The sequence below is a fragment of the Megalobrama amblycephala genome, linkage group LG10 (assembly GCF_018812025.1).
Source record: "Megalobrama amblycephala isolate DHTTF-2021 linkage group LG10, ASM1881202v1, whole genome shotgun sequence".
Taxonomy (NCBI): Eukaryota; Metazoa; Chordata; class Actinopteri; order Cypriniformes; family Xenocyprididae; genus Megalobrama; species Megalobrama amblycephala.
The window spans coordinates 24,023,240-24,050,943 of record NC_063053.1 but is presented as its reverse complement, the minus strand read 5'-3'; the positions used below and the strand labels follow the sequence as shown (position 1 = coordinate 24,050,943).

General features: G+C 34.9%; 1 protein-coding gene across 2 annotated transcripts in view; it reads right to left on the bottom strand.

The window, feature by feature from the left end:
• The window catches only part of phf10 (PHD finger protein 10), a 27,633-nt gene extending 292 nt beyond the window's left edge, over positions 1-27,341 (bottom strand). Inside the window, exons 1-12 of one of the 2 annotated variants that reach the window (XM_048205510.1) lie at positions 27,126-27,341; positions 26,643-26,749; positions 23,871-24,001; positions 22,298-22,381; positions 21,287-21,429; positions 20,572-20,754; positions 19,612-19,761; positions 18,519-18,628; positions 18,188-18,338; positions 9,243-9,386; positions 4,051-4,159; positions 3,494-3,682 (exon numbers count right to left, since the gene is read on the bottom strand). In XM_048205510.1, coding sequence (XP_048061467.1) covers positions 3,494-3,682; positions 4,051-4,159; positions 9,243-9,386; positions 18,188-18,338; positions 18,519-18,628; positions 19,612-19,761; positions 20,572-20,754; positions 21,287-21,429; positions 22,298-22,381; positions 23,871-24,001; positions 26,643-26,749; positions 27,126-27,194 — 1,570 coding nt within the window. In that variant the 5' untranslated portion in view covers positions 27,195-27,341. The remainder of the gene's footprint in view (positions 1-3,493; positions 3,683-4,050; positions 4,160-9,242; positions 9,387-18,187; positions 18,339-18,518; positions 18,629-19,611; positions 19,762-20,571; positions 20,755-21,286; positions 21,430-22,297; positions 22,382-23,870; positions 24,002-26,642; positions 26,750-27,125) is intronic. The other variant, XM_048205511.1, reaches the window with a different exon arrangement.
• Positions 27,342-27,704: the final 363 nt, after the last annotated feature.

Here is a 27,704-nt window from a genome sequence, read left to right as displayed (position 1 = left end):
AGGAAAAAAGAAATATGGAATATTGGCCTTTTGGACTGTTCAAAAATATCCCTTTGATGGGACATTATAAAAATCACAACATTTTAATTTATTAAACAACAACTTTCACTTCATGGAACATTTACTGTTACTATATATATATATATATATATATATATATATATATATATATATATATATATATATATATATATATATATATATATATATATATATATATATATATATATATATAGTTAAATTACAAGAAAAAAGTCATTAAATTACGAGAACAAATTCGTTAAATTATGAGAAAAATGTCGTTAAATTATGAGGAAAAAACTCATTAAATTTCGAGAAAAAAGTCGAGATAAAATGTTGAGAATAAACCATTTTATCTCACCTTATTTCTCGAAATTTAACAAGTTTTTTCTCATAATTTAACGAATTTGTTCTCATAATTTAATGACTTTTATCTTGTAATTTAATGACTTTATTCTCAACATTTTATCTCGACTTTTTTCTCGAAATTTAACAACTTTAATCTTGAGATGGTTTTAATTTTTTATTATTGCTTGGCCCTAATCCTCTTCCGTATATATGTTTAAAAAAATAAATAATAATAATAATACTTATATATATATATATATATATATATATATATATATATAGTACATTAAATAAAATAAAAAAAATATATATAAATAATAATTGAAAGTTGAAATCAAATCCTTGTCCTTTGTTATATACAAAATATACAAAACACTTGTTCAAATGTGTGTGGTCAAGTTTTTTTTTTGTCTTTTATTCAGCAAGGATGCATTAAATTGGTCAAAAGTGACATTAAAGTTACAAAATATTTCTATTTCAAATAAATTATTTTCTTTTGAATTTTTTCATCACAGATTACTGAAAAAGATGCATAATGGTTTCTACAAATATGTGAAGCTGCTCAACTGTTTTTAACATTGATGATAATCAGAAATGTTTCTTGTTCTTCAAATCAGCATATTAGAATGATTTCTGAAGGATCATGTGACACTGAAGACTGGAGTAATGACGCTGAAAATTCAGTGGTGAACAGTAAAGTATTGTTTACTTTTTTTTAAGTATCTTTACTTTATCTGAGTATTTTTATTTTCAGAAATGTTTACATTCCAAACAATGTACAATGAAACAATGTACATTCTACATTCCAAAGCTTAATATTGTACTACACTTTATAAAAACATGTCGTTCCTTGTTATTTTGAACTGAAGTCGTCGTCACCCACTTTGTGATATGACAGCGGTGTCCGATTCGTGAATGAGCGTATTCTTTTCAATCACACTGAATGATTATTTCATAAAATTGTATCCGATTGCATTTGCTCTCGATTCAAAAGATGCAGTCACAAGTCTGACTCAAAATGAGCCAAGAACAGTTGATCCTCGGAGCTTGAGCGCGAGCGACTGACGGACTGAAAAGTTACTAATGCAGAATTTTAGGATTTATTATTGTAAATGAAATCATATTTAGGGGACAGTTGTTTGTGAACTAAATCCTCGGTAAAAGGGCAAGCTGGTTAAGCCCACTGTATGACATGCTTGAATGTACATTGTCCATATTTTTGTGTATTACAGTCTGAACACGTAGGTTTGAGGTAAAACTAAACAGCAAATTTATGCAAATGAACCCTGCCCGGCCCTTTCAAATGTAAAACTATTATGTTTGTATAGCATATTTCTTGATCTTAAAGGATTAGTTCACTCCAGAATTAAAATTTCCTGATAATTTACTCACTCTCATGTCAAAGATGTTTATGTCTTTCTTTCTTCAGTTGAAAAGAAATGAAGGTTTTTGAGGAAAATATTACAGGATTTTTCTCCATATAGTGGACTTCAATGGGGTTCAACGGGTTGAAGGTCCAAATTACAGTTTCAGTGCAGCTTCAAAGAGCTCTACATGATCCCAGACGAGGAATAAGGGTCTTATCTAGAGAAACAATCTGTCATTTTCTAAAAAAAATAAAAATGAAATGTATATAGTTTTTTTTTTAACCACAAATGCTCATCTTGCACTGCTCTGCAATGCGCCACGCATTACGTAATCATGTTGGAAAGGTCACACGTGATGTAGGCGGAAGTACCACTGTAGGGTGAGAAACTCCATCTCATTTTCTCCTCCAACTTCAAAATCATCCGACGTCATTGTTTTACCTTTTTTTTTTTTTTTTTTTATAAAGGGCATTTGACTGAAGGCTGATTTATACTTCTGTGTCAAATGTACACCGTAGCTACGGCGTAGGCTGTTTGCACCATGCGTAGCTTACGACGTAGCCTGACGTGCACCTCTTCAAAAATGTAACAACGCGTCAATTCTATGCGGACCACGAGCGCTGTGATTGGTCTGCTTGAACCCCTCCCTCGGGTCAAAAAACTGGCGCGGAGCAATAGGAGAAGAGCGAGTGCTTTAACTTCCATAGGAATGAAAAACGCTCTGTTTCAGAGGACACATGACGTCTAAAAACATACATGACAAGCTGCTGCTTCTTCGGCTTTTGTTTTGATCCTCAATAAGACCGCGGACACTGCCTACTAGTGGTCTGCATGCACATCGATGCGGAGAACGACGCAGAAGTATAATTGAAAACAGACGCATAGCCTACGGCGCAGAGGCTCCGGCGTAGGTCCGAAGCAGAAGCATAAATCAGCCTTTAGCCTTTGCACATTCACTTTGTAAACACTGGATCAGTACTTCCACCTACGTCACACGTGACCTTTCCAACATGATTACGTAATGAATGGTGAACCACAGAGCAGTGCAAGACGAGAATTTGTGGTTAAAAAGTGTAACAATTTTTAATTTTTTTCAGAAAATGGCAGATCGTTTCACTAGACAAGACCCTTATTCCTCGTCTGGGATCGTGTAGTGCACTTTGAAGCTGCACTGAAACTGACATTTTGACCTTCAACTCGTTGAACCCTGTTGAAGTCCACTATATGGAGAAAAATCCTGGAATGGTTTCCTCAAAAAACTTAATTTCTTTTCAACTAAAGAAAGAAAGACAAACATCTTGGATGACATGGGGGTCACTAAATGATCAGGAACTTTTTAATTCTGAAGTGAACTAATCCTTTAAAATGTTAACACATTCGGCCCTGTATGTGATGTCTCTTTTTATATTAGATGTTTATATTTGCCAACACACATTTACACCCATTTTATTTTTCCTCATTTTTATATACTATATGGTAGATTTTAGGGCCGCACGATATATCGCATGAGATTGTCACGCGCATTTCGGTCAGTAAAGCCGGTTCCCTGATTACCGCTAAATCGCCATCACCTGCTTTCAAATGGAGCGGCATTTAATAGACAGAGCCGTAGATCACTGACAAGCCACGCAATATCGCGTTCATTATCGAAGGCGATTCATCTGTTCAACTTTAGTTCAAATTCAACATTACATTAACATGACAACATTAGCACAATATTGTGTTTATTTATTCATACATATAGGAGAAAGACTCACCCAGAGGAATGGAGTCCATGCCCACACAGAAGGTGTGGTAGCCTCGATCACACTTGTCACAGAACATCATCTCCTCCTCATGGTGCGGCTGCTCGCACACGGTGCAGGTCTTGCATTCCATGCACTGCCAGGGATACATCTTGATCTGGGACACCAACTCCACACTCATATCCAAGCAGGACGGGTGACCTGAACACAAAGTGAGGCCTCTAATCATCTCCGCTATTCTCGCAATGCTATAAACCCAACAGGTTTATTTCAACAGGATGCCGACACTTAGGAAATGATACTCGAGTTATCGTAACACAGCATCTTTATTCATCAAGAAGACAATGGAGACCGTGACCCCGCGGCCTCCAGGAGAGTTTTAGATGAGTGCTGTCCACTACTACATTGAAGAGAAATGTTTGAAGTAATAAACACTAGCAGTGTTGTAGACAGAACATATTACTAGAAGTTAAACATCTCGATTTGATTTTTGGGTTTTATTACACTTCTCTGAAAAGATGCCAGCTAAATTAAGAACACAACATCAGGAAGAGATAGTTTTGACTTACCACTGTTTTGGCACTGGGAGCAGTGGATGAGAGCCTCTGGTTTGCCTTTCTTGTTGGCCTCCTTACCCTTCTGGCATATGCCACATATAGCATTGGGAATGACCTTAGGCTGCAAGGGCAGAGTAATGCTATAAACGCCATGAAGGTCATACACACCATGTGATATTACGTTTGAACCAAAACCACTGATTAGCAAAATTAAATTAGCAAAAATACCAGAGAAATCTGGGTGTAGGATCTTAAAATGAATTGGAATTGCCTAATATTTACATTTTAAGAATATGTAAATGCATAAGCAACAAAAGGCAAAAAAGATCAACATCTGTGTTACAAACAAATCAGTATAAAACATACACTACCGTTCAAAAGTTTGGAGTCGCGAAGACATTTTAAAGAAAATCATACATTTATTCAGCAAGGATGCATTAAATTGTTTAAAAGCGAGATTAAAGACATTTATAAATTTAACAAAAAAATTATATTATTTCAAACAAATGCTGTTCTTTTGAACTTTCTATTTATCCAAGAATCGTGGAAAAAAAAAAAAATGTATCATTGTTTCAACAAAAAAAAAAAAAAAATGAAGCAGCTCAACTGTTTTCAATACTGATAATAATCAAATGTTTCTTGAGCAGTAAATCATATTAGAATGATTTCGGAAGGATCATGTGATTAATGATGCTGAAAATTCAGCTTTGATCACAGGAATAAATTACATTTTACAATATATTCAAATAGAAAACAGTTATTTTAAACTGTACACATCACAATATTATGTTATAGTAAAAAACAATGCTGTTTTACTGTTTTTTGATCAAATGAATGCAGTCTTGGTAAGCAAAAGAGACTTTTCAAAAACAAAAATCTTACCAACCCCAAACTTTTGAATGGTAGTGTATATAATTTATAGTATATCAAGACTGACATACAACGTGACCATTTGAATGATTGTTTCAGTAAATGCTCAAAAGAAAAACATGCAGGAAGACATTTTTAACAATGCATAAAATATTGCTGTATTCAAAATTAGAACATAGGAAAAAGTAGAGGAAGCTACAAAACATTAAAAGGTGCAATAGGTGATTCACTACAGAAAAATTTTTTGTTATACTGGTTGAAAGTCGAATCGGCCAAAAAAAAGCCGACAAGGACCAACTTCAGCCAACGAAGAAAAACTGCCAGACGGCCGACCGTCGGCTTGGTGTGTTCCTGCCTTAAAATGTTCATCCAATTATTATATTCGGTCCAAATGAAATAATACAATGTCCTACATTCCTGTCAGCGTGTTTTACATTCCCTCGCCCACTCTGTTTGCGCAGACATCGTATACGTCACCAGCGCGTTTCATGCTATGAGTTAGACAGACGTCAGTCACGGAGCACCGTAAACAAGCAGCAGCCACCTTTTACAGTTCCTACCGAACCAAAACAACGAGTTTATGCTGCGTTCACGTCATAACTACTGTAATTAAGAAATGGCAACCTGTGACATTCAAACCGGAGCTGTTCACGTCCTCAGATTCGGAACTATGCGTTTCCATGTCAACACTGAAATGAATCTGCAGCAGTCAGGTACAAGCTCTTTAAGTTGTTTACGTTCATTATTATTGTAACGTTATGTGCTTTGAGACATGAGGTAGTTTAACGCTGTCTCTTGTGACGCTTTGCCGAGAGCAGCTGTGCGTTCAGTGTTTTTTGAGGTGGCGTGGCTTTGTACGGCGATTTGTATGCTTTCAAAGCTAGCAGCTAACGTTAGCATTTCCTAGATCACCTACTGCACCTTCAAAATATCCATTACATACATATTTGCTATATTATGAATAGTTAATCCCAAGAAAGGAGTTTCAACCCAATAAGCAAATAGTAAGTAGCAAAAGCCAACTGTAAAGAGTAACAAATGTATAAAAAGTTCATAACACCACAAAAAACACAATTTTCTTGTGCTACTTAGAACAACGTAGACTTGACACTTTCATTCAGTGCTCACAGCCATTAAGAAATCTCTCTACAGGCTAATTTCTTTAAAACCTCTTTATTCAAAAGGTTACTCTAAATACGGACATGTCAAAGGCCCTATCATAAAACCATTAAACTAAAAAGAGCAGTGACAACATTGTGGGGGGAAAAAAACGAAAGAGGCAGGCCAAGCTACAGGTTAAAGACACATTTAGATGTTAGTGAAGCTCACAGTTATGTTAACGGAAGGACGAAAGCCTTCATTCTGTCACAGTTGGACAGCAATAGCTGAACTAAGAGTATTACATCCAAAAAAAAAACAAAAACAAAACAAACAAAAAATTCACATAACAAGAACAAGAACATTTAATGTTGTTTAACTACAAACACTTTTAACAAGACTCGAAAGATTGAATAAAAGAGGGATGGAAATAAACAAGCCAACAACACTTACAGTGAGAGGATCAACAGAAGCTGTACCTACCGTGTTTTAATACATTAAGGCTGTCTTATATACTGCAGTGATTCATGACTAAAACCTGACATTCAAATCAGATTAATATGATCATTTTCTTTAAAGTGTAACTAATGTTTTCAAATTTCCAAAACACACTTATGGCAGCCTCTCTCACGTCAACCATTAATCGGCCCAATACAACAATCTACCCATATAAACCCAGATTATGAACTACTAAAGAAAGGAACATACTTTGTTCTTCACCAAAGGTGTGAACTGTAAAGTTTTAATAATCGTTCGAATTCTATGAGAATACTGAAGTTTGCACCACAGCTATGAGAAGAATATTGTTGGAATCACTTTTAGAACGATAAATGATAAAAACACTGGCAGCCAATCAGAATCCACCCTGCTTTAAAGAGCTTGAGCATTTAAAGCAGCAGACGGCATAACTGCAGTGTGCTTATAATAAACCATGTTATCGTCCATTGATGTCGATGCTAATAAGTTTATTGCTATAGTTGTTATCATTCTTAGAGTGAATAGGCCTTTAATCTTGACAATCTAATGTTTAAGAGGGGGAAATAAACTGGGGCTGATTAGAATGGAATACTAGCAGTTTACTAAATATATTGTGTAGTATACACTGCATACTGCCTATTCGTCTGTGAAACAGTATGCAATATTAAAAAAAAAAACAGTTGGAGTGCACTGCAGAATACTCTGACAAATGTAGCTGGTCATTGTACATACTCTGAGTAGTAAGCTATTCAGAGAATAGCCTGGGCCAGTTTACACTGCTCATACTTCCTGAGATAACGGAACTACAGGGGAAAATAATGATAATGAATTAAGACGGGAGGTAAAATTAACCTTTAGCTGGGGTGTAATGTCAAAATTGCTTTAAACTGTCCAATAACATATATAAACATTTTTTTTTTTTTTCCATAAGAAAAAGAATATTAAAACCATCATTAAAAAAATGCACCTATTGCACAAATAAGCATAATTTATGTATGCCAAAATATAGCTTAAAATGCAAGCATATGTGGGCAAGCTACTAAAATATTGTATTATAACACTGCCCAATTACTGTTTGTTGTATATTTGCTTTGTATAAATTTTGTTTTGTACAAAAAGAGTGAAATGTAGTAATCTGTTATTATAGATAATGTGTCAAGGTAAACCTTTTGTTGATCCGGCAAACATTTTGACAAGAAAAAAAAAAACAACTTACACAATTTAAACAGAGTAAATCAAGGGAAAAACTTATATCAAGCATATTTAAGGTGCCCATACAGTCAGTATAGAAAACCACCGACTTCAACAATGTTATACCAAACAATAGTTTGATAACCATTTCATGCCTGAAAGAGTAATGCATCACTAGCATGACAAATAAAGGATACATAAAGCTAAGTTTAAAAGTGCACTCAGTAAGTTTACGTTTCACTGGCTCAATATACAACCAAAAATGAAATGGCAACTGCCATTTACTAACCTTCAAACCTGTATGACTTTCTTCTGTGGAACATTAAATAATATATTAGAAAAATAAATTATGACTTACTTTTGTGGAAAATTAAATAAAATACTTGAAGAAATGCCTCTTTTTTTTGTCCATACAATGAATGTCAATGGTAACCAAAACTGTTTGAACATTCTTCAAAATATCTTCTTTTGATTTACAAAAGAAAGTCATTCATAGTTTGGTTGAACTATCCCTTTACGACTATCAGTATATGAATAAAATTTTATGATAGTTGGAATAGCTATATTTCAAGTCTTCTGTAGTTATATGATAACTTTGCATGGTTCTTTTACAGTCACTTTAATGGGTGGATTAGAATTTTTTTGTTTTTTTTGTATTTCCAGATAAACAAAGAGATTTCACAAAAAAAGAAAATAAATAAATAAATAAAAACTCACAAATAAATAAAATGATTATTTGCAAATTTATTTGTGAATTTAATTCATTTCTTCATATTTATTCATTTTTTCATCCTTTTTGGAGCTTAACAGCCAAGAGAAGAGCTTTAAAAACACACGTTGAACACTGGAAACATGCTTGTTATTATTGCTATTTTTGTTATTATTACTGGTAAATTGGTTGGGTTGCAACACACAGCTGGAGTCCTCGTCCAAAACGTGCTATTCAAATCTTTAATTATTTCGATTATATATTTATAAATCAGGGAAAACTTTACTGAGTGCACTCTTAATATTTCTTTAACCGTTTTATATCTATGGATTAACACTTTTCAGAGTTTAGCAGCCAAATGAAACTGCTCACATGCCCTTCAGTATAACTGACAGGCAGGTAGATAGATAGATAAATATTGATAGATAAATAGAGGTATTTTAAGCTATATGAAGTACTGTTCACTTTATAAGGTTATTTACCTTCACAAGTGCATCACAGCAAAGAAAGCCCTAAACTAACAGCAGTACCACACAAAAATGTTATTGCTCAAAAGGTCTGTGCAGAACACAGGAACTGTCACTGGGTTTCCTGGCACTGAAAAAATGAGTGCCACACTTAAAAAGGAAAATAAGTTCCATTGACTCGTGCAGTCCCAATCTATGCCCACCAGGGAGAGTGTGTCTGAGTGTGGGTGTGCGTGAGTGAGTGCATGAGAGTGTTTGGACAAGGTACTGATGATCAAGTCAGAAGAAAGAGGACTTCTCTGCTGAAAGTGCTGGAAAAGAGGGGTGGCGAAAAGGGGAGAAGAGAGGTGTTGGGTTATTTAAAAAAAAGATCAGGGGCTTTTTTCTTCTACCTTGTACCCAGGGACAGATTTGTGTTGGATGGAGCGGGGAGTGGCATCTTTGCCCTGGGTGCCGGGTCGGTCTTTGCTCTTGACTTTGGATTGAATTCCGCTGTCTTGGCTGTCTCCATCTGAAGTGTTTCCTGATGAACTGTCCTGCAAGTCAATGGGAAATAAAAATTGACCCACTTTATATAACACACTTCCTATCATCCACGATTCATTGCTGCACGCTATTCAAATGCGGAAAAAAGGTCCCTTTTTGGATGATGTCACCTTTCATAGAGAGACCACTTTTCTCCATCTAATTTATTCCTGTTGGTTAAAGTCAAGTCCCAGTCAGTGTTATTTTAATATCATTTATAAACTTTTATAGTATTTACTACTATTTTGAAATAACTTTTATTTTAATTTAAGTAATTTTAGCAATTTTGTTGTGCGCTTTATGCGATTATATATTTAATATAACTTTTTTTTTAAGAAGAAATTAATATTTTTCTTAAATTTTAATTTTAGTTTTAAAATAAGTACATTTCAGCAATTTTATTAAGTGCTATCATCATTTTTATTTGTTTAATGTTTCTATGTTTTCTTTATAAAAAAAATATTTAGATATAAAATATTTAGATATAAAATATTTTATACAGATTTAGTAGATTTTTTTATTAAGATTTTTTTAAGTTTAAGTTTTTCATCTAATATATTTTTTATTTATTTTATATTTATTTTTATTTTATTTATTATATTTTATTTCAGCATTATTTCAATTTTCAAAAACAATTTTTAATAGTTTTAGTTAACAATAACATTGATCCCAGATTTTGGTGAGTCTAGATTTTTTTTAATCTCTAGATTTTTTAAATACCACTTCAATCAGAAGTAATTTGGATTGCGAAAGTAGAATGTGTTGCGAAAATAGTTTGACATTTTTCTCTTAAAGGGGTGATATAATGCCATTTTTACAAGATGTAAAATAAATCTCTGATGTCCCCAGAGTGTGTATGTGAAGTTTTAGCTCAAAATACCCCACAGATAACTTCTTATAGCATGTTAAATTTGTCACTTTTTGAGGGTGAGCAAAATGCTCTGTTTTTGTTTGTGTCCCTTTAAATGTAAATGAGCTGCTGCTCCTAAGCAGAGGGCGGAGTTTCAAGAACTTGTGTTAGCAGCTCCGATTACCTCACAACGACTCATTGAAAAAGTCAGAAACTGTTCAGCCTTTTATGTTCAAACCGGAGAGACTCAAGAAGGAGTGACAAAATGTAGAACGCAACAGGACGTTTCTGAATGGTTAGTTGCTTAATTTATGTAGCTGATGTGGGATATCTTAAAGTCATTGATTAGCAATATTCTGTTATGATAATCTATAAATCACTCATGTGGGAACTGTTGTAAGATGCCTACAGAGCCAGAGAATATATGCTGCATGAAGACAGAACAGGTATAGTTTAGTTTATTTAGTTTATTACGGTTATAACTTATGTTGTCCTCTTGCTTTTATGACATGCTATTGCATTTGTGTTATGTACTGTATTGCAATAACATAACCTCACCCCTTTGTTGCATGTTCTCAGGGGCAGGGTTTATGTAATTTTAGGGTTAATGATGTCACCAACCCGGAAGAAGCTTGTTGTAGTCCCTACCAGCTGTTTGTTGTAGTCCTTAAAACAGAATTCTTTAAAAGAAAATATCTCCCTTTGCTTTGAAGTTTGCGGATCCTACTTTGCAGATGTTGTTTATACTCAAACAACAACATTACACACTAACTAAAATTAAAAAAGTGAAATCATAATGAACCACCCCTTTAATACACTTGGTCATCTGTGCATGTTATTCCATATAATTTTTTTTTTTGCCCCTGAAATGTTTTTCTCAACCACCTGCCTCTATTCTGGTAAAAAAAAATGCCTACTTCTCACTATCAGATTAATTTGATGAATAAAGTCCTGCCTACATATTTTCCTCACTGAATATCGGGATTCACTTGGAAACGCGTCAGATCGCCTTGATTAAACATGACTAATAAACATACGACTACGACAATATACACTGTAATCCCGAATAAGTTGGGCTAACTCAAAAAATTTGAGTTATGATGATCCCAATTTTAAGTAAGCAGAACTATCAAGTTTTGAGTTTTTAGTACTCATGCATGTTAATTGCTCCTACCTTAAAGAACTGAGTTAGCTACCTCATACATTTTGATAGAAATTAACAAAATATTTTGAGTTCTTGCAAATCAAATGAGTTATTTACTTCACTGTAAACCCTAATAAAATACAAAAAAAAAAAAAAAAGTCAACTTGCTAATTTGCTAACATGTTAACAATAGCATGGTATAGTACTTACTGAATAAGTACAGCAACTTAAAACATGTAACTTACCTGCTCTCAAACTAAGCTGCATGTGTTACTTGTCACCATGATGGTAACTCTCCAAAAACTCACATTAACAAACTCTTCTAAAATTAGCACAACAAAACATTAATCACTACTAAATCTTCCTTAACATTAATCTTGTGCAAAAAACATTATATAACACTTAATTTTAGCATTTACTCTCCCTTTCAAGTGCCGTGGGCAAAGCATGCTGCGAAACAGAAAACAGAAAAGTTTGGAGTATGAACATGTTATTAAATGTCTTGTTGGACAAGAGTTTCATAAATGCTTCTCATGTTTGGAAAGATGTTTGATGCGTGTTGCTTTGTCAAATGCACGTTACTGATCACAGAGCCATGCTTCACTGACAAGCTGTGCATATATAAAAAAAAAAACTATTTCATAATTGCACCAAGTCAAACAGTTTGCATAAACAAGTCCAAATTAAACCCTGCGGATCGTGACGACACACTGATGTCCTAAGACACGAAACGATCCGTTTGTGCGATAAAACGAACAGTATTTATATCATTTTTTAACTCTAATACACCACTATGTCCAACCGCGTTCAGCATTCGCTTAGTGAGGTCTGATTGCGCTCTGACAGCGGCAGTGATGTCTCGCGCATATACTTCAATGAGAGCGAAACATCACTGCCGCTGTCAGAGGGCGATCAGACCTTACTAACGAGTGCTGCACGCAGTTGGACATAGTGGTGTATTAGAGTTAAAAAATAATATAAATACTGTTCGGTTTATCGCACAAACCGATCGTTTCGTGTCTTAGGACAAACAGCTTAAGCGGGATTTCGGGTTAATTTCGATTGATCGTGCAGCCCAAGTGAGCAGCATATATGTAAAAGTTTGTCTTTTTGAGAAAATTACGCTTATGCGTGGTTAGTAAAAAAACAAACAAACAAACAAACAAAAAAAAAACTATTTTTTAAGTCACTGAAACAAGGCCATAAAACAAATACTGAGCATGTGTTCATAAGACTTTTGAGTACTGGATCTTGCAGCCTAGATTTAACATGATGTGAAAATCATCCCGACCACTAATTCACATACAACAATATATTGATTTAAATTTGGCAAGACACTATTTGTGTTAGAAAGGCTGTATGCAAGAGATAGTCAGTGGCCATGAATATTGATGTGATTCACACCTAGGGACACAAAGACACTCCCCTATAATGGGCCTATCAGGTGAATGGGACTGACCGAAACAAAAGAATGTGAGGAGAATGTGAGGAGTTTTTTGTATTTTATTTTCAACAGTGCACAACATAATCAAATTATACATAATGAAGGTCAAAGGCGCATTATTGAGCACACTGACCTAAACACAGACACTTGAACAGTTGCGAACAATACCCGTTATTTCCAGTGTGTTTGCTGCTGCTTTTTCCATGCACTGAAAAAAAAAAGAAAAAAAAACTGCCCCAACATCAGTCAGTAATGGAGCTTATTTTACCATTCCAGTGTAGTTGAACAGCTTCCTGATGGTACAGCACTCTCAGAGACAAACAGTTTGAAGAAACTCAAAGGTTTGAGTCAGTAGGACTTGTCTGTGGTGCAGATATCTGGTCACTGTATATAAACAAAGAAAAGAAAAAAAAGGAAACTGTAAGCATGATGTCAAGAGCAACTATATTACATTAGATTAATTGCCTACTAGTACTGCACAGAGATAAGAAAAAAAGCAGTCATATTTGTAGTCACGACACATATGTTTGTATTATCATGCAGTACTAGGGATGTAACGGTATTATCAAAATCGTGGTATTGCGATAGCAAAATTGTCTCGATATAATCGTGGTCACATAACTGTATGAAACGATATGTCTTCCGGGCAAATGTTTTTTGTTTTTTTCCTGCCCAGTGGAGCAGAAAAGAGGGAAGTGGTAACTAGGGTTGGGAACCGAGAACCGGTTCTTATCCAGAATGAAGTGTGAGGAGTGTATCCTTTAATAGAGATGTATCACCTCATGAATATTATAACAATGAATCCACTGAAAAGCCCTCGCGCTACTCACATACGTCAATGCAGGGAGAGAGAGAGAGAGCGAGCGAGCGAGGTGCACAAATCTGCACGATTAGTCTTTAAACGATCGCCTTCCCGATTTCATCACCCATATGATCTAAATCCTAAATGACAACAGCTTCAAACAGTCTTTTCAAACACACAGTATCATTATTTCTGTTACAAACATTCCAATTATCACAGAAGTATACAAAAGTTTATTATTCAGATAAACGCTGATGTCTATGTTACCGATCAAAACAGAATAAATCACCTTTTGAAAATGCTTCAAGTAGGCTAACTAATATATCGATTGCATTGTTAAGCCACTAGGTGGCAACAAATTACTGTTAAAACTATCACTGAATTATTCTTTTAGAAACTAGTGATGTCTTTATGAATCCAGTGTGTGTTGAACTTTACGTTTCATTTGTCAACATTAGTTAATGTATTAACTAACATTAACTAACAATGACCAATACATGTTACTGTATTTGTTAATATTTGTTAATGTTAATAAAAAAAAAAACAGCTGCTCATATTGTTCATGTTAGTTTACAGTGCATTAAATGTTAACAAATACAACTCTGTATTAGTAAATGTTGAAATTAACTAATAATGAACTGCATCTCTACAGCATTAATCTTTAATGTTAATGTTAACTAATGAACCTTATTATAAAGTGTTAATGAATTTGTTGAGATTATCAGTCTGTTAAACTCATTTTACAAGTAGGAGGACTGAGTTGAGTATTGTGAATTTTTCCCCCTTACCACTATTTTTTATTGGTAGTTTAATATTTTTCCCTTATTAGGAAAGCTGTTTCAAATTGACAAAGTCTTCATTTATCTTTTTTTTTTTTTTTTTTTTTTAAATATCTCAATAAATATTGTATCGTGGACTTTATAGCGAGATATTATCGTATCGTGAGATTTTGATATCGTTACATCCCTATACAGCACAAAAACAATACTCAATACTACAATAATTTAGTTAACACTTATCTAAATATTCTTAGACTGTAACATTCATCATGTTACCGTATAAACACAAATTGATTTTATATCATATATTATATTATACAGCAGAAAAACATCCTTGCATCATACGACAGTTTACACCTGCCTAAATATTTCATTTTTTAACAGTCTCACTCGATTTCACACATTTTAGTCTGGCAATATAGTTTGGGAAAAGCCTAACTAGTAAAAGTTTATGTATAAATATGTTAACTACTGTAAAGGAATGAATGACTTACTTGTCAGTAAATGATATCCTCCACTGGATCAAGCCGCGCATCGCATCGCAACGCGTTCTTCTTCTGAGGTAAATTCAAGACTTATTCCTCATAGCGCATCTTCCAAAAATGATGAAAAGTAGAGTAACCTGATGAAGCTTGATGATTTGTTTATCCAGGTGATGGTGGCGTTTACAGCTTCGCATGGATCACATGGACGATTATAGTATAAAAAGCCACATTACAGATAATGAGCTCAGACGGGACAGATTGTACATCTCCTTGGTTTCATACAGATTACATAATCAGAGAATATTTGTTTTCAATTTCAAATTGGTTAATTTAAAAGTAGACATTTCAAGCTTTCTATAGACATGTTTCTCATGTCTGTGTGGAAAATATACAGTGAGTTTTGGTTCATTTTTGTGACGCGGTTCAAAAAAAAAAAAAAAATCACGGAGACTGAGATGGCAGAAAGCACACCCTGTTTGGTTTCTTTATTTTACAGAAGCACAGTGTTTTGTATTTATTATGAGTGTACACAAAAATAGACCCTTTAGGGGCCGTTTTTCTATTCCAATGCGTTACTTTTCCATTTTTTTTCTATGTAAACGTGCTAGTCAGACGTGTATGACCATACGCTTGTGTCTCGCGTCTTTTGCAGTCTCGCACATAAGAGCAGCGTTTTTAAAAATGAGCCCTTACATTTCCGAATGATGTCTTACTCTTATCTGTATTAGGACTGGGCGATATGGCCAAAAAATCATATCTCTGTATTTTTTGGCTGAATATATGGTATACATCTCGGTATTTTCTATTTTTCTATTTTGAAAAAAAAAAAAAAAAAAAAAAAATTATTTAAAAACATCTTATATCACATCCTGCCCAATGTTGTTCTACAAACACTGTTCACATTGAAGGCTATGAAAACAAATATAGTGAATGTAACCGCCTATGCTGTATGTGCAAAAAAGGACCAAATCACATTACATTCTAACATTGTAACAATTGCAATCTAAAAATAAAATAATGATTTTTAAAGCAGAAGTTAATTACACTAAACCAATAAAAATGAAAATAAAAACAAAAGCACAGACTAATTTATGTTAATGCTATTTTGATTACCCCGTTACAATAGTCACTTTACAGTGAGTGCTATCATAAAAATGCACTTATTTGTAGGTTTTTTTTTATTTTATTTTACATATGGCACATTTATTGTTCAATAACAAATATTTTAGCAAAATGTGCATTTTTGTCAGAATTATGGCGCTCCTATTCTAATGCACTCCATCTGGTTGGCGTGCATGTGCGTGGTGACACTCGTTCACTGAAGAGTGAAGTTTAGCGGAAACTCACTTTCATAGGCTTGTCCACTCCTGACAGCAAAACGGAAATATTTGCATGACTTTCCCTAAATACAAACCACATTCCAAAAAAGTTGGGATACTGTACAAATTGTGAATAAAAAAGGAATGCAATAATTTACAAATCTCATAAACTTATATTTTATTCACAATAGAATATAGATATATCAAATGTTGAAAGTGAGACATTTTGAAATGTCATGCCAAATATTGTCTCATTTTGGATTTCATGAGAGCTACACATTCCAAAAAAGTTGGGACAGGTAGCAATAAGAGGCTGGAAAAGTTAAATGTACATATAAGGAACAGCTGGTGGACCAATTTGCAACTTATTAGGTCAATTGGCAACATGATTGGGTATAAAAAGAGCCTCTCAGAGTGGCAGTGTCTCTCAGAAGTCAAGATGGGCAGAAGATCACCAATTACCCCAATGCTGCGGCGAAAAATAGTGGAGCAATATCAGAAAGGAGTTTCTCAGAGAAAAATTGCAAAAAGTTTGAAGTTATCATCATCTACAGTGCATAATATCATCCAAAGATTCTGAGAATCTAGAACAATCTCTGTGCGTAAGGGTCAAGGCCGGAAAACCATACTGGATGCCCGTGATCTTCGGGCCCTTAGACGGCACTGCATCACATACAGGAATGCTACTGTAATGGAAATCACAACATGGGCTCAGGAATACTTCCAGAAAACACTGTCGGTGAACACAATCCACCGTGCCATTCGCCGATGCCGGCTAAAACTCTATAGGTCAAAAATGAAGCCATATCTAAACATGATCCAGAAGCGCAGGCGTTTTCTCTGGGCCAAGGCTCATTTAAAAATGGACTGTGGCAAAGTGGAAAACTGTTCTGTGGTCAGACGAATCAAAAAGTTATTTTTGGAAAACTGGGACACCATGTCATCTGGACTAAAGAGGACAAGGACAACCCAAGTTGTTATCAGCGCTCAGTTCAGAAGCCTGCATCTCTGATGGTATGGGGTTGCATGAGTGCGTGTGGCATGGGCAGCTTACACATCTGGAAAGGCACCATCAATGCTGAAAGGTATATCCAAGTTCTAGAACAACATATGCTCCCATCCTGACGTCATCTCTTTCAGGGAAGACATACTGCACACCACATACTGCATCAATTACAACATCATGGCTGCGTAGAAGAAGGATCCGGGTACTGAAATGGCCAGCCTGCAGTCCAGATCTTTCACCCATAGAAAACATTTGGCGCATCATAAAGAGGAAGATGCGACAAAGACCTAAGACAGTTGAGCAACTAGAAGCCTGTATTAGACAAGAATGGGACAACATTCCTATTCCTAAACTTGAGCAACTTGTCTCCTCAGTCCCCAGACGTTTGCAGACCGTTGTAAAAAGAAGAGGGGATGCCACACAGTGGTAAACATGGCCTTGTACCAACTTTTTTGAGATGTGTTGATGCCATGAAATTTAAAATCAACTTATTTTTCCCTTAAAATTATAAATTTTCTCAGTTTAAACATTTGATATGTCATCCATGTTGTATTCTGAATAAAATATTGAAATTTGAAACTTCCACATCATTGCATTCTGTTTTTATTCACAATTTGTACAGTGTCCCAACTTTTTTGGAATCGGGTTTGTATTAAGCATGTCTCATGTTTGGGACAAATTGTATTTTGCATTTTCCCCACAGTATCAAACGCGCTCATATCAAACTACTGTATATCGATATAAACGGTATTGATATACCGATATATATATAAATAAATACATCAATATATCGAACAAACTCAATTTACCGCCCAGTCCTAATCTGTATGTCCAATAATGATGGGAGTATTTTAAGTTCTTTTCACTGTTTTCAGAAAAAATGCGTCAAAACGCATCAGCGTGTTCATTGACCCCAGAGGGCTAACTATAACTAAACAAGCTGTGCATTTATAGTCACAGACAGTCACATGAAAACAACTTACAGAGGAACCTTTATGTTTTTTTCCATCATCTTTCCCATCTTCACCATCATCAGAGTCGCCATCACTGTCCAGGGCAGGCAGCTCTGGGTCCAGCGGAGGCTCATATAGAGCAGTGTTCAAGGGCAAGTAGCGGAGCTCATTTGGAGAGTACCTAAAAATGTGGATATGGCAAATAAAGCTCAGTCAGAAAGCTGAACAGTGGCCATATTTTAGGATAATATTCCAGCATTGCTCTCAAGTACAATGGAGACAACAGTAAATCATCAACAGGTAAATCAGAAGCTCAGCAAGATTTTGCAATAAAGATGCAACGATTTATTACACAATTCACCTTTTGTAGAACTCTTGGAACTGGCCAGGAATGAGTGCAACTGGGTATGGACCCGTCTTGGTTCTTTCTGGAGGGAGGACTTTGTATTTTCCTTGAGGTACCTGAATAATCTACAGGTAAAAGAGAAAGAGCAAACCAAATGAGTTAATAAGTGTTTACATAGATGTTCAGAGCCATTGCTAGGGTGTTGCTAGGCTATTGTTAGGCAGGTCCTAGGGTTTTCTGTAGGGGTATAACAGATCATAGATTTGCAAATTATCTACAAAGTTTAACCATCATAGAGTGACAGTTTATCATTTGCACATGTTTTTAAGTCCTCTAAATTTAAACATTCAATCGATTTTAAACCAGATACAAAAGAGAAGTCGATTCGGATCTCGCACGCACACACAAGAGATGCGTCTTAGACACTGAATTGAGTTCTTCGATGCAACTTTTCGTGCTTGAACGGACACATACACACACATAATTAAGTTTAAATGCCTATTTCGGCAAGAATCCTTGTAAACACAGTCGGTTATGTCTTATGTGAATGTAAAACAGTTAAGAAATAAAACGGATGCGTATTATTATATTGGATCTGTGCATTCAGTCTTAAAGTGACAGCAGCCTAATATATCTGCTGCTCTCCGTGACATTAACATTAATGAATATGAAAAAAAGACTTTCACTTTTGTAATGTTAACAAAAATTAATTATATTTAATTTATACAGTGAAGACAACGCAGTGTTATTTTACATTTTATTACTCAATCATGTCGCATTGTAGTCTATGGATCTGCTTGAAGTGTACATATCGAGCAGACTCGCTCCCTCTGTCAAAATCGAGGGGTCAAGGGTCTGTCCAAATAAACTTCCCTCATTCACTTGACGTAGTTGAACGCTCTTCAAAATGGCGAAGGGGATTCCCTGAGGGGAAGTGGTTACTTAGGGAATTGCGCGAGCGTATGTCTAAAAGTGGAGTTAAATGTCACCAAGGACATTGTTAGTTAATTGCTGGATGCTTCCATTTGTGTATATAAATGGTGTTTTATATGAATTTTACACAGTATAGTACACAATCAGATTATCAAAGAACATGAGCACATCTTACATGTGTTTGAAGGTCAAAATAAGCTCTTCTCTCTTCCATCCGCTCTCGGTTGAAATTACTGTTGAATTCAGCAGCTTTTTTAGCTGCTTTCTTTATGTACTCTGGCACTTTACTGGCTTCAACTTTTTGAGGATTCTGTTGCTGCATTTGCTAAAAAGAAAAAAGTCAGACCATTAGCACTCACAGACTTCATTATTACATTATTAATCCTGCAAACAAGGATATACCAGTTTTTGAAAGGTCACTTGTGCTCACCAAAGCTAATTTTTTTTTTTTTTTTTTTTTTTAATCAAAACAAACAATTATTCTTGCAAAAAATTATCATTTAAAATGACCGTTTTTAAAATATATTCAAATTGCAAATGTAATTTAATCCTGTGATGGTAAAGCTGAATTTTCAGCATCATTACTCCAGTCTTCAGAGTCACATGATCCTTCAGAAATCATTCTAATATGCCAAAACATTTTCTACTATTATCAATTCAATATCAGTTGTGCTGCATAATATTTTTATGGAAACTGTGATATTTCAGGATATCAGGATTATTTTATGAACAAACCAAAGTAAAAAAAAAAAAAAAAAAAGGACTACTTGCACAACTACTTCTGCATTCTACTTATTACGGCTCAGGCATTTCTGGTAACAGCTTTCAGTGCACCTACATTCAGACAGTTACTCATGAGAACATAGATTATTAATAGGTTTTAGTAATAATACACTTGGGTTAAACTGGTCTTGTTGTTTATATGAAATACTGTTCTTTTAATAAACACTGTTTGCGCTCACATTTCCCCATGACTCCCTTGTCATTTGTGCCAGTTGTCAGTTGATTAAAACAATGAATTGTGTTCTTTGCATTAACATGAATTATAGTGAACCTGATGAAATAATATTCTTATAAATTTATTTTCTTTTCCAAATGTGCATTGTGAGTAACAACTAAATATTTTCCTACTAACCTGCAGCAGTGTAGTTTTGGTTCTCTCATTAACAGTATTTTTCACATACTGATCATATTTCAGAACTGTTGATTTTCCATTTACAAATGAATTTGACTGGTAAACAGGATTTGCTTGTGTGTTGCTTGTTGTGCTCTTATTATTCCAGTCATTTAAAGTAGTTTGAATGAATGCGCTACCTGCCTTAAAGAAATTTAATAATGGCAAACATATTTCATTAGTCTTAAAGAGTAACGCATTGACAGCACTACTACTATAAATATTATGAATTAAGAATTTTGGCATAAACATGTAGATTACATACAATTAAATGATTGTCAATGAAAAAAAAAAAAAAAGACTGAGTGATTAATACATTTAATACAAATAAATATTGTTCATCAGAATATCTCTCCTCCTGTCCCTGAAAATGCCCAGGTTTTTAAATCTTCTTGCAGACACTCATTTTAAGTGGCGTTTAGTCAACTAGGTGGCTCCAGCACATTGAAAATATACATGACTGGAAGCTAGCGAGCCATACTATTTGAAAACGAAACTCAGTAGTAGTCCATTGAAATAGATTTTTTTTGTTACAATGTAAAAGTATTTAATGTCACTTTTGATTCATTTAATGCATGTTTGCTGAATAAAAGCATTACTTCATTTAAATAAATAACATACACAGTAACAATAACAGTAACATATAATTTATATAACAAATAAAAGTGTTACTCACTGCACTAAGAGTGCTCACAGAGTACTCCTTAGTTATCCTCTGCCGCTCTCGCTCCTGCAGTATGACTGAGTACTCGGCATGTTTGGCTGGGTACTCCTTAATCATCAAATCAATAACTTCATCACTGCGCAAAGCAGTGAGACCTAGGGAAGAAGAGTGGAATGTCAATATAGGATTCTTGCACTCAGCCTTAGACTTAAACTTATTACTACACTGCCCGGGCAAAAAAAAGTCACTGCTTGTTTAATAGACAAATGCTAAAGAGTCTATGACTGGATCAATATTTCTGTGATTATTCGGTTTCTAGCATGTTATATGTTTGGCAACAGTTCTTTTAACTTTTAACTGATGGAGTGTGTAACTTTTCATTTCTTGAACAACCATGTTGGAAGATGTATCATGGCCATACTCCAGGATAACAATGTCAAGATTCATCAGGTTTCATAGTGTAAAAGAATGGTTGGGAGGGAGCATGAAGAATCATTTACACACATGAATTGGCAACTCTGAGTCCAGACCTTAACCTCATTGAAAGTCTTTGGGATGTGCTGGAGGAGACTTTACAGTGTGATTGACTCTTGTATTGTCAATACAAGATCTTGACCAAAAGTTGAGGTACCTCTTGATGGAAATAACAACACAACATTTATTTTCTATCAAGGTGTGCATCAAGTTTTGGTCAAGATCTTGTAAAATCCAATTTTTTTTTACAAGCGACTTTTTTTTTTTTGTCTGGGCAATGTAATATTATTATTTCTACTACATCACATTAAGCTACATGTACATACAAGGCTGAAAAGCTGTGGAGCAAATTATGAATTAAATCACTGTGTTGAAAAAGTAAACCATCTGAGTTTGAGTTTGTGTACTAACATTCAATCAGATATTTTGAGGGTAAGAATAAAGTTACCTGTTGTCAATTTTACAAAAGAATGTTTTTTCTGTTAAGCAAATTCAAGATAAAAAAACAAAGAAATGGAAACAAGAAAGACTGAATTATTAAAATCTTACCCAGTGTACACTGCGTTTCTGTAATCACATTTTGCTCTCTCAGATAAAGTTTTTCTTTGTGAGACAGGTCTCTCCTTTCCAAGTCTGGTATTAAGTTAAAAAGAAAAAAATGTGTTGACAGCAAAATAAAAAACTTCATCTCTATCATCAGTAACTGAATCTGAAAATAAAACACTATTTGACCAATAACATGAAAACCATTTAAAGGGATAGTTCACCCAAAAATGAAAATTTGATGTTTATCTGCTTACCCCCAGGGCATCCAAGATGTAGGTGACTTGGTTTCTTCAGTAGGACACAAATGATGATTTTTAACTCCAACCGTTGCAGTCTGTCAGTCGTATAATGCATGTCAATGGTAACAAAATCTATGAGAGTAAAAAAAAAACATGCACAGACAAATCCAAATAAACCCTGCGGCTCGTGACGACACATTGATGTCCTAAGACACGAAACGATCGGTTTGTGCGAGAAACCGAACAGTATTTATATCATTTTTAACCTCTAATACACCACTATGTCCAACTGCCTTGAGCACGCGCACGGCATCCGGTGCGTGAGGTGTGTACGCAACTGGCGTAGTTTACGCGACTGGCGTAGTTTACGCAAGCGCCGGAAGCGATCTCTCGCGCGTATACGTCACTCATTGTTTACAAAGTGCACAAACATTGTAGGTACGACAGCTAATCAAAATGGTACTTACTTGCGCTTATCCGGATTGTTCAAACCGACTTAAAACTAAAAGATTATGTTCTCTTGCGCAAACTCATTCGGGAGTGGTGACTTTCCACGTATTCCCAACTTCTGAGCCTGCTCGCCTGAAGTTATGGTTGATTGCTCTTCGGCTGGATATCAACACACCCATTAACATACTAAAGTTGTTAAGGGTCTGCAGCGATCATTTTTCCCCTGATGATTTTACATACACAGGAGAGGATCACGTACGACTGAAACCATCAGCTGTGCCTATGGTTTTTCCACATCCAGCTGAGGTATGTGAACAAGATCTTTGCATGTGTCCTTTTTATTTGAAAAGCTGCCCTTACGAAAAGTAACAAAATAAAATGAAGTTTTGATGTAATGAAACCATTTTTTAGTGGTTTACTTCCATTTGTATAACAACTGTTGTACTACAGGCACCATGTTTAAACTACACCAGAACGCGTACACTCCTCACGCATCGGATGCCGTGCGTGCACTCAAGGCAGATGGACATAGTGGTGTATTAAAGGTAAAAATGATATAAATACTGTTCAGTTTCTCGCACAAACCAATTGTTTCACGTCTAAGGACATCAATGTGTCGTCACGAGCCGCAGGGTTTAATTTGGATTTGTCTGTGCATGTTTTTTATTACTCTCATAGATTGTGTTACCATTGACATGCATTATACAACTGACAGACTGCAACGGTTGGAGTTAAAAATCATCATTTGTGTCCTACTGAAGAAACAAAGTCACCTACATCTTGGATGCCCTGGGGGTAAGCAGATAAACATCAAATTTTCATTTTTGGGTGAACTATCCCTTTAATTAAATTTTCCCTCCTGACAGTTAGAGGCTTGTTGCTCATACCTGGATATTTCCGTTTGAATGACGTGACTCCCAAGTACTCGCTCACTTGTTCTTGTAGCATATAATACTCCCCTGTGTCATCCGGAGGCCATTTGTATTCTGTCAGATTTTCAGCAGGGAAGTATGTTGGTCTGTAATGAAATAGCAAGGCTCAATACACAGAAAAGTAACAATGGGCCAGAATAATGAGTAAAAATTTGCTTTGGCCAGCCAATAAAGCCACAAACAGGTGCAGTTTCATGGAAATACTAGAGACTTTCCACAGGAACTTAACCTAGAGTATTTTGGAAAATTCCAATTTGGAAACTTAACAGGAATTTATGGGAATTTAGGGGAATTTATGGGAATTAGGTATTTAATTAGAAATTTATATAAAATGTATCATATAAAAACAAATATAAACATTTTGTTTGGTCATAACATGAAATAACAGTTATTTATTTTTCTTATTTTTCTAACAATATCACATTAATATCACTTTTTATCAATTTCACACATCCTTGGTGAATAGAAGTATTAATTTCTTTCAAAAAAAGAAAAAAAAAAATTACTGACCCCAAAATTTTGATCGGTAGTGTATATTGTTACAAAAGATTTCTATTTTAAATAAATGCTGTTCTTTAAATTTTAATTTATCAAAGAATCCTGAAAAAGTATCACAGGTTATAAAAATATTAAGCAGCACAACTGTTTCTAACATTGATAACTGAGTATCAAATTAGCATGTTAGAACGATTTCTGAAGGATCATGTGACACTGAAGACTGGAGAAATGATGCTGAAAATTCAGCTTTCCATCACAGAAATAAATTATATTTTTATGTATATTAAAATAGAAAACCATTATTTTAAACTGTAGTTATGTTTCACAATATTACTGTTTTTTCTGTATTTTTGATCAAATGTGCATGTTATGGACTGGGGGAATGCACATGCAGGGGGTGTGGCCTCAATAGACCTGCAGTAAGTAGTGTGCTGTGTGAATGTGATTGAGGAATGTGCGGGGTAAAAATGTTGCAAGATGTTTCTTTTCAACTACATTTAAAGGGTTAGTTCACCCAAAAATGAAAATTCTGTCATTAATTACTCACCCTCATGTCGTTCCACAACCGTAAGACCTTCGTTAATCTTCGGAACGCAAATTAAGATATTTTAGTTGAAATCTGATGGCTCAGTGAGGCCTTCATAGGGAGCAATGACACTGATTCATAATGCTGAATACACTGATTCATAACACTCCGAAGCTTCCTGAAGCAGTGTTTTGAAATCGGCCATCACTATATAAGCCGTTATTTTGTTTTAAAAAATATTTTAGCGAGAACGATGATCAGTGATGCACACTTAATTCGATATTATGGAAGACACTGCTGGATTCGTGGTCAAACGGTCCGTTGTCCAGTTTGAATAGGTCCAATGATAATAGCTTACTAAACCGCAGCTGCAGGAGGTGTTGATGTCGTGTGAAGGATCTTCAAACAATTACCATTTGAAGGATATAATATGAGGAAAACGGTAAGACTTGCATGTTTTCCTTTTAAAATACTTTGTCAGTGACGCGCCGAGACAGACGATTACACTGCAATAAATAAGTAGGCCGATCTGTCTCCACTAAAAATAGCCTATAAACTTCCTAAAAGATGTTCACTTTATCAGCAAAACCGCATAAATTTTATTCGAATTGTTTAAAACTATTAAAATACTATTTGGCCAGTGGAAATTAACGAATCAGCTCTTTTCTAAAACCTTTATCTTAAGTATTTTATATAATTTTGTTTTTATGGATAATTTGATATATTTATTCTAAAACATTCAAAACAAGATGATATTGGATGATTTTTATCAGTGTAGTGTATTGCACAAATGGCATTTATAGCCCAAATCTAATATTTTCCATTGTCTTGTACCTTTGACGGTGTTAACCGTGGTGTCACGTGGATGGGAATATGCATGGAAATGATATGCAGATGAGGTTATGCATAGTAAAACTGGGCATCGTAAGCTCCATATATGGTGATTTCGGGGAGGAGACAGGATGGAGATGCACGTATGCACAATCTTCCACTGACTGGGATTTATAAAGGGATTTGTGAGCAGGTTCTGGCATACGCGTGGTTTTATAAATCTGATTTTTTTTTTTTTTTTTTTTTTTTTTTTTTTTAAATCTAGCTTTTGCGCATACGTACACTTTTAGGATAAAATGAAAGTTTTATAAATGAGGCCCCAGGTCATTTTGACCCAGAGAGGATTTTCTTTTTCCTCAAAAAAGGCTAGTCAATGTTATGGCACTAGACTACATTGCTTATAAGTCTCTCACATGCTATGTTATTGCCAAATATTGGGTTCAAATTTTGTGTCAGCTTGTTTTTTATTTTAGCATAGGTTTTGTATTTTTTCTGGAACTGATTGATCACATGCCTCTCTGATCTGTGTTTACACACCAACATATTGTTTCAGGTGAATAAGCTTGAGTGAACTTTTATCACTCAAACACAGAGGTGCGTAAGGCCTACGTGATACGTGAATTAAGTTCCAAAAAGAAATACAAAACATGTGCTAAAATAAAATAAAACAAGTTGACACAACGATTGAACCCAGTATTTGGTGAAATCATAGCATGTGATTTACAACTAATTTAAAAGGCCAGCCATTTTTGGCTGGGAACGCCAAATTAGTTAAAGGATTTGTAACACAGCATCTGGCTTAACGGAAATCTACAGATCAGCCAGGTTTAATAAAAACACCTGTGATTGTGTGTGTGAGATGTGCTGCTCACCCCAGCTCGTGGTTAGATGTGTCACAGCTCCGGGAACTGTCCCCTGAGCCCATCCTGCGTCGCTTGGGTGCCTGACTACCATCACTGGAATTCTCCTCAATGTCATCCTGTTTGAAGAGACACAAATAAGATTATGTCAAGGAAATTCCCCATTGGGATTGGGAGATAATATGTTTAGCAGCGCTACCTAGATCTAAAATCATACTATATGGCCGTAATAAACTAAGAATGACTGTCCAAAACCATCTAAATAAGACATGTAGGGTCCTTTCATATGTTTTCATTTCTTTTAGAAGTCTTATTCTGAGTATCATCTATGTCTTTAGCTCTCTCGGCTAGCAGGCTAATAGTAAATAAACAAAGGCGACTGTGGCTCACATTCACGATTTTTTGGACGCAGTAACAGTACAGATGTGTGACTTATATGTGCAATATAATAACTGCAGTCTGAGCAACAAGATGTAGCCGTAAACACCCACAAACCTTCACAGACTGCGTCCCAGGAGTCGCAGGATTGCTATCGCACGGTCTCGGCGATAGAACAGCTGCCATGTTGATGTTCTGTTAATGAAAGAGTGTCACATTCCGACTGGAAACTAGGAACACGAGGAAGCGTTCCGACCTCAACACACAAAAAGCACCGTGTATAAACATTTTAGGTTGAAAACAAAATGTCCTTATTTACATTTGATTCACTTTTCATTGGAACAATTTATACTTAAATTACAAGCAATATTTGTTATGATTTTTTATTTTAAACCCGTAGCTTTATTTGATGTATTAATAATTTCAAGTACAATATAGTTTGAAATTACAGCTGGGGTAAAATCTACATTAATTAATTAACTAATTAATTAATTAAGTATTTTATGAAAATAATAATTATTTATAACAAACATTTAATTTATGTTGAGAGATGAGTACCTTACTTATATGACAAATTTTGTCAAAATAAGTAAATTGAGCGCAAACAGTATTTATTAAAAGAACAGCATTTCATACCAGATGTCTTATTGTTTATATGAAATACTGTCATTTTAATAAATACTGTTTCCTTACGAC